The sequence below is a fragment of the Rhodnius prolixus genome, unplaced genomic scaffold, assembly GCF_049639745.1.
Source record: "Rhodnius prolixus isolate KJV_2025 unplaced genomic scaffold, Rpr scaffold_10, whole genome shotgun sequence".
Classification (NCBI taxonomy): domain Eukaryota; kingdom Metazoa; phylum Arthropoda; class Insecta; order Hemiptera; family Reduviidae; genus Rhodnius; species Rhodnius prolixus.
Window position 1 is genome coordinate 18,627,598 of NW_027411615.1, and position 8,989 is coordinate 18,636,586.

At 30.5% G+C, this 8,989-nt stretch overlaps 1 protein-coding gene across 2 annotated transcripts in view; it reads right to left on the reverse strand.

Moving 5' to 3' along the window:
- Positions 1-7,309, reverse strand: part of bark (C-type lectin domain-containing protein bark beetle) — a 68,034-nt gene extending 60,725 nt beyond the window's left edge. The window contains exon 1 of one of the 2 annotated variants that reach the window (XM_074132951.1): positions 6,235-7,309. In XM_074132951.1, the coding sequence (XP_073989052.1) occupies positions 6,235-6,585 (351 nt within the window). In that variant the 5' untranslated portion in view covers positions 6,586-7,309. The remainder of the gene's footprint in view (positions 1-6,234) is intronic. The other variant, XM_074132952.1, reaches the window with a different exon arrangement.
- Between the last annotated feature and the right edge of the window lie 1,680 nt (positions 7,310-8,989).

Sequence of the window (8,989 nt, forward strand, 5' to 3'; positions counted from 1 at the left end):
AATGGCGATTATATAATGTACAACCTATTTTTTTTAATAATTGTAACGGATTGTGGGAGACACAGGTATCACTCTACAATTATAATTCGCATGCTTGTGGTAGACGCTCAATGTAATTTTACACGAGAATGTGTATTTATGTGACGAATGTAATTTTTCTTATTTGCATTTTTATTACGTAAGTTGGCAAATATGATGAAACAATTTACTGTACCAATTAGATTATGTCTGTACTAGGCATTAGAACTGTAATTAAAGAGATTTGTTTGTATAAATATTAGCTAAAACTGGAAATTTTTTTGGATGAATTTGATGCTCTTGGAGGATTATCACAGTCCTAAGTGTGTTCTTAGAGATGGACTAAAAGGTTAGGATGATTCTATTGGTTTGGTACAGGGATCGGCTACCTGCGGCTCGCGAGCCGCGTGCGGCCCTTTTATCCAAATTGTGTGGCTCTTCAGCCTGCCCAAAATATATTGCATATTTTAATTTTATTGAAACGAATGAAAATTCCATTTATTAAAGGTATTTTTTCAAAAATAATTTTAAATGTGTTAGGTTCGAAATTGAATGGAATTATACAATATCAAAATAAAGTACTTGATTTATATTGTAAGACTGCCGCCTTTTCAATCATTTAGTTATTATTTATTTGTTAATTTACTTTGCAATATGTAAAAATAAATATATAAAACAATTAAATGTTATTGAATATCATAAAATAATAATTTGTGAATACAAATGATCTACAGAGTTTTTTACATTATCATCCTTGCGGCTCTTGGTAAGAATTATTTAAATTATTTAAGGAACAATGGCTCTCTACTTAAAATAGGTTGCCGACCCCTGGTTTAGTAGATTCTTTTTTCGTCACCAAGTGATTGTGGCAGATTGTGGTTACGGTTTGAGGTTGGGCAGAGATATCTTGTAGATGGAAATCGTACTGTATATAACCCAGTTGTACAACCGATTGCAAGAAAATCTGATAACTCGACTCTGAAACAGTGGTCGGTCAGATAAAAATGCAGAAGGAAGTAAAAAGAAGTGGAGGAATTTTTTTTATTTGCTCAGTAGCGCGGATCCAGTAGCCAGAACTCTTTGGAAAACCAGAACCACGTCCAGGAAGTTATTCAAGTAAAACGTTTTGTTTTCATGACCGGTAGAAGTGGTGTCGACCAATCTAAGGAATACTTGGGTGGTAGAGTGGTGAATTTGGTAACTAACTTCCGGATAAATAATGAAAAGAAAAAGATTTTAGAGTTTCTATGATAGTAAGTACACATTTTAGGTGTAGTTTATCAAAGATTCGTTTATCATGACTTAAAAGAGGCTATTCACTAAAAAAATGTAAGATGGCTGATAGGTCTAAAAAAAATGCCACAGCCAGATTTATGGTGTTTAGGAGTAAGAATAATTAAGGAATATTTTCTTGGAATGGTAAAGTGGGAGTATAGAGCATACCATTAAAAATGGTTAAGAGAAAATAATAATAGTCTTCCTGAGAAAATGGTGGAGAACGCCAGTTGTAATAAGGTCATGTCCAGAAGGTTTTTTTCCGAAGTAGGTGGTCGATAATTTTTTACGTTTTGACGGAATTAGAGGTTTAGTCAATTGGTTAACTACGAATTCAAATTAGTGTAGTTTAGATTCAATTTTTAAATATTCTTTGTCGAGTGGAATCGAATGTTAGTAGTTGAGAATTATAGTTTTAATCATTCACTCCACTAGATTTACCCAGCAATAGATTCACTAGAAGTTCATTATTTTCTAAATTAATTGAATCTGAATTGTACATTAAATGATAATTTAAGCAGTTAGAATGTTAGGTTAGACAAATAAACAATTTAACGTGTCAGATAGACTCTGGCATGAAAGAATTCAAGCAAGCCATACAAATAAAAACGATGAAAATTCCATTTTTCAACGTAAAGATTCCTTATTTTATTCACTCTAATTGGTTTTAGAATATAAAAATTCTTCTTGCTATAATTTTAATCTCCATAATTCGTTGTGTTTTGAAATCGGACTCAGCGACCTGATTCATTCAATAATAATAAAAAACGGATACATTAATATTTCATAATTCAAGCATCTATTAAAAATAAATAAGAATAGCAATGTTATTTCATAATTTTTATGACCATTTTACAGTGAAAACCTTTTCTAAATTGAATGTTCATCTTATATAAAGCTTATTTCAGCTTCTCGAGTTTTTATGGACACTTTATCCTCTTTGCGTGTGCTTATAGCCAAAGATCAGAGTAAAGAGAACACAAAGTCCGGCTGAACTTCATACTTAAATTACTGAGGGGCAAGCAGGACGTCCTTGTGCTGTAGAGGGCCCAAAATTTATCGACTATTTGTCTATTTGCTGACATTATTTAAAAATATCAAACACGAACTCCACAACATATTATTTCTTGCACCTGCCACAAGATTCGACAAGATTTAGAAGTGCACTTAACTCTCTGGCCCTCCACTATACTCTGCATCGCTATGTCAAAGACAAAGTTATCTAGATGACGAGATTATACTGGGCTAAAGATGGGGAATGGTTTCAACATCAACCTAATTTACAAAATAGTATAAATATTTCATACATATTTACATCTGTAGATATAATGATTAGTTATTTCAGTGCTAAATAACTTTTTTTTCTGTTGCATTTTAACTCTTGATCATTTGAGACGACTTTTATTTTTTTTAAAAAATTGGCAACAAATATTTTCCAATTCTATTTCGATCTTATCTATTCCGAACTACAGCTCACTCTCAATATTCTTCCACTTGCCACCAGAAAAGTTTATTATGACCTTAATTATTTCTTTTAATATCTCATCCCCATACTACACGACATTCTTCTCCGTTCAATGTACCGTACTGCAAACATAATTACGTTTTTTACTCCTTTATCTTTCGTATGATGCGGACAGCCAATCATTTAACAGATTTCTTTGGCACAGATATACAAAATTTTCTATATAAAGCCAGATGTCAACCATTTCTATGAACTATTTGTATTGTATAAATCTTTATAATAACCTCTAAAAGGTAAAATAAAATGCTAAAGCCTAAATATAAACCTAAATTATAGACTGAGAACTATTTGTATTATTTATGTTATTATTATTATTGTTTCTGTAAATTGGATTATTGATCCGTTTTTTATTTAAAAAATAGTAAAAAAATTCTGGACCATACAAACCAAAATTTAGGGCGCTAAAAACAATTTAAATTATAACAGTAAAAACAATGAATCAATTATAGTATGAGAATTTCTAGATGTTAAAATAGCGGCAGTAAAACAGTCTAGATTCGCTTCAATTCTACAAATTATTCTTTAATTTTAAATTAATTATTATTTAATGTAAAAAAAAGTAAAATAAAAACTAGTAAAACGAGGTTAAAACTCATTGCTAAGAATTTTAACTGATATAAACTGTAGAGAGAATAGCAGATTAGTTTAAAATAAGAACTGAAAAATACAGTTACAAGAACTTGAAACTTAAAAGTAGGGGTATGAGATTACTAGTGAAAGTCAGTTCAGTTAAGGAGAGTGAAGGATCTGTAAAAGGCGTGCTTTATAGTAACTTGAATTTTAACTGCGAACGAACTATACAAAGAATATAATGATATTTCTACTAAAATAGAAGTGATAAATTCCTTTACTATGACTAATATATTTAAAGATATAACAATTAAATGCAATCACTCACTGTCAATACTTCCTTCTTGAACGTATTAATTGAAAAAAATAAAAATAATAGCTGAAAGTTTGTTTAATTCAAATATAATTATAAAATTATAACTGATCCACAGGTAATTTGGGGCATCCCCTTAATGGTTGTGACTCAACTTGAATTTAAGGTAATTCTACGACATAGAAAATGAGAAATTCTACAATAAACTTCGAAGATTGAAAGTAATAATAAAGAAAGAATTATTAAATAACAATTTAAGGTGCATTCGGAGTTCAAAGTTTCTTTTTTTTCAAGCGATTAGTTAAAAAGATTTGCATTCTTGTCATAATTAAACTTACATATCACTTGGCGTGTATGTTGAGACGAATATTGAGCTAACATAATTGAGTTTAAGCTTTAGTACTCCTTTTTGAAACTTTTTTCTCCCGTTTAGGGGGATTTTACTTCGAGAGTTGATATCCTCTGTCTCATTTCAGGATACTGAACTGTTCATAATAAAACGTTAATAAGAATCAAAATTCTTAGTTAAAACACCGAATTACGACGAAAATTGTTTGATTGATGATGTTTAACTTTTTTGCTCTTCTAATTTATTGTTTCAATTTTTGGAGATTCTCTGGTAAACTAAATCAATGACGCTCAAAGAAACTACTGTATTGGAAAGCCGTGTCGAAGTATCCACACCAGTATTTAATTTTAATTGCATTCGCATTTTTCAAGTTGGAAATTGCTTATAGAAGTGTATAAAATTCGGTGATCCTATTTCTTTATTTTTGTTATTTATTATTGTTATTTGTTTTATTTATATCTAAATTCAAACAAATCTCCTACTTGCGATTAAGTTAGTACTATTTACATCTACTCATCCTTAACCCCCTTTATAACATGGAGCCTAGATTTAAGAAAACACTCAATTATTAGTGAAGTCTAGCTTCGGCTGAATTACATAACTGTTGAAAAGATATTTTCTTCGTTACGAAGAGGTGCCTTCTAAATACTTAAATAAAGTATCGAGCATTTCCTTTCTTTCTTTTGTACAGCATGTTAATTTTTATTACAAGGTTGCACTTAACTGAATTCATTAGTAAATCGTTACAAGTAAATAAACTGTCAACCCTTTAGAAGATGTAATTTTTAAGAAGTCCAACACTGTTAAACTCAACCAGTACTAAAAATGTATGCTGATATAGTTCACAGTACGCTACGCTGTATTGCTTTACATCATGACTTTACCCTTGGAAACCTCTCACCCATTACATCTCACAGACCCCGTTATCTGCGCCTTTCTTTATTTTACAGCAGCATTATGGTATCATTATCAAAAAATAACTAAAAAAAAAATCATGCAGAACTTATTGTGTAAACAAGTGTTTTGTTTGCTTATTGAAAATAGAAAACTGGATAAACACAATATATATTATTAGCTGGAAACAGGATGTAAACATGGAAACGGAAAGAGATAAATAAAAGAGAGAGAGTAAAAAAGTGGATATTAAGGTTAATTAGAATAGTGACAAAACAGAGGGAAACTAAGTATCTACAGTTATATCTGTAATTCAAGTGTAACGACCGTATTTCATAAACAAATCTCATGGAGAATTTGTAATAACTAAAAGTTCAACACTTTTTTTTTCTGGTAAACATTTTGAGTAGATAAATTTTTGTCGTATAACTAATAAATGATTTTAAAAAATGCGTCTTATTTTTTTTTTTTTTTAAAAAAAAAGGCGCTTTAACAGCTGCCGTCAATAGCGCCTGGAGCTTTTTTTAGTCTATTTCCGCCCTCCAGTGTTTTCGCGACAGAGTTACGAATAACCATCACCAGTCTGTGATTTGTAAGAAGCTTCTAGGGAGAGAAAAATCTAAGAGCCAGTAAGCTGGATTCGAACCCGTGATCTCCGCGTTGGAATCCAGTGTTTTGCTAACCATTCAGTTAATCCCTTCTCTCGTGCGTCTTATAAAATATGTTTTTAAACTATTCTAGATAGAGGAAGCATTGCCATCTTGTCAAATTTTTGATGCTCAGTGCGGATTGTAAATAAACGTTTTGGGCATACGTTTTGAATAAAATCAGCCAGTCGGATGTGCCACTTTACTGACTTTACTTTTCAGGGTTTACTTCTGGTCAGAAATTTGTTTTTAAAAGTTTTATCCACAATTTGTTAGGTTGTTAGGTGGCATCTAAACCAGAAATCAGTTTGTAGAGTCACGTTTAATTCTAGGTACTTAGGAGACGTTAAAACGGAAATTACCTCAGAAAATTTTAAAATGACGTATAGAGTGGTAAGAGAAAGTAGAAAATGAAAAAGCAACTAATCCTTCATACAACGCTTCCACGTACAAATAGTTCAGTTTGCGTTGTAAATTAGGAATATTTTATTTTGGAAATATAACAGATGGAAGTCAGTGCCTTCATTAATGAAAACACATTGCATGATTAAGAAACATTACACTAGATCATTAATATTTATTCTGTTATATTCAACAGGTAATTCAATTAAAAAATCTGAAGTAGTAAAAACTCATCGCTTACCATAGCTCTAAAAATTCCTCGTACAGTAATTCCAACCATTGGCGCAAAACTAATTTCCACTCCAGGATCTAAGATAACTTCTGCAGAAGTGTCGATAATTAAATCTTCTCTCAGTACGTACATTCCTTTATCTAGTCGTAATGTTTTGGCCATAATGAAGCCACCTTGCAGTTCAATGGGTGTTTGTACGGTTGTCTGAGAATACGATTGTGCAGTAGAACGAGTAAGTGCTTGCGAATCAAATGTCAATAATTGTCCGCAACTATATCGATAATAAGTGAATAAAATAATAAACGTCCTCCAGCAACGGACAAAGCCGTGCTTCCATTGATATTTCCAATAATTACACATTACAATTCTACACGGTGCATTAAAATTAAAAAAATATATTTTTAAAAATTAAGGAATTGGCGTTAATTTTTGAAAAATGATGCCACTGATAGGCTAGAGCGCGACGTTAGTGGCACGCCCATATACGTTGAAATATGTATGCTTAAAGAGCGAGCGTCACACAACAGGTAAAAGTGAATTACAGGTAAACTTTCAAAATGATAAGCCCGTTACACACACTTATTACAAAATTGGAAAAATTAAAACTTATTTTCATAAATGAAGGCACTTTTTATTCTAACACTAATTTGCGCAAAAGAAAAAACAAAATTATAAACAATAATAACTCATAAAAAATAAAGTTACATGGAACATCCCGATGCCACTAGGCGATCGAGAGAGTTCCGTTCTTAGGGAACAACTGGTCAGCCCCTCCATATCGTGATCAGTACTCCCACTTCACTCTTAACCTGTAACGTAACGTCATCAGGCCAAAAAACACCTTCCCTCTACCTATAGTTCTACAATATCTTTTGTGCTTTTGTTATGTTACAAAGCATCTTTAGTATCTTTTAAACACATGATTGAAAGCCATGCATTTAGGGAAAATTCACCTTACATTCCATTCAAACAATTGCTTTCTTATTACATTCCAGTAAAACTAAATTTGTTTACGATTCGTTACCTAGCAACTAACCACTGGTTATTCTACAATTCTTGTTTTTTTTTTACTGACAAGAGCTTGAAATCTTAATGTAATAGATGATACAAATTAATAATAGGGCAAATTCCCACTAAAAAGAAAGCGATTATTTAATTTAAATTTATTAAATTTAATTTTTTAATCAATGCTTAATATACTTAATTTTTAATACAAAAATTTATATGTACAAAACATAAACAAGTAAAAAAAAATATAAATTCAAACAGCCCTTGGCACAAAATATAAATTCAAGACCGTGTCCGTAGCTACCGTTTTATTGGGCTCAATAACTATTAGAAAATTGAATACTCAACGAAATGTTAAAATTTAGAATTGCATATTATATGTAGTCACATTTTCAGTTTTTCCCGAAATATCTCCAACAATATTTAAATTTCAGATATTGCAAATAGACATAAAAGCAATAACAGTTCAGCTAAAATGAACACAGTAGTTTTCTGACAGTAGTCAGGTATATTTAATACTAAAATAGTTATAAGTACCCGAGGATTTTAAAATTTGTGGAAACTTGTGAAGTAGAAAAGGCAAATTTTACATAATAATTTACATTTGCTCGAAAATGGCTCAAAGATACATTATTTAATTTGGAATCCTAACTGCTTGTAAAAGAATATTAGTAAACTTTTATTTAAAATATGTCTGCTGTTGATTTTCAGAGTTTCTGGGAAAGCTTTGGAGATTTCTATTTAATTTTCATTTCAAAGTCCTTCACTGCAGGCAATGCTTTCGAGGTAAACCTATGCGCTACACGACTTGGACGTAGGTGGATCGCTAGCGTACATTCCTAAATTTTCACACTTAAATTAAAATCTAAGACCAGAATAAATACAACAAAATATCTTTAGTTTTCGGAAAAACGAAATAAATAATTTTTAGTTAAAATGCTAATAATTTATCTGTGAGAGGTTCTGTTCACACCTACACATCTATGACAAAGACAATATAAATACACATACACACAAAGACAGCGCCCTAAAATATATTTTTCCGGGTAAAGAGGATCTAAAAACATGCACTTTCTGTGAAATGAAATTTGATTCGATTTTACAATCATATTGCTACTTCTTTTTATTAAGATTGAGTGAAAAAATGTAATAATTATTTTAACATTTCGGTTTAAAAAAAAAAAATTAACAATATGTAAACAATAAATAATACCAAATTAATACACAGTAAAGTCAGGGAAAATCTAAACAACTAGTACTACAGCAAAATGTTTGAAAATCAATAGTGATAGTTAAATTATTTGCTTTAAGCGATCTAGACAATTAAGCATGTAACAACTTACACACTAAGTTGGACTTAATTATCAACTTTCAAAAATATTAAATAAAATAGGTTAAAAATCGAATACATTTAAATAATTCAAAAATACTAGATTGTGCAATGGAGAAAACGCTTTTTTCTTCAAGAAAGAAATCTTAAAAAATTAGAAAATAGCATATCTTATAAAAAATAAATATTGCAAGAACTACCAAATACGTCCAACCAAGATACTAGCTTCCTACAAACAATTTTTATTGGCTAATATAAACTATTCTAATACTTGCGCGGCGAATAATACGCTAAAAAAAGTTTATTTTTGTCGGTAGTTTGATTTTTGAATAATTCAAGCAGAATAGAATAGCTTTTCGCTCTGCACATGTGTATTATTATATAAATATTACAAATATAATTATTGTGTGGAGAGGAAGATAAATT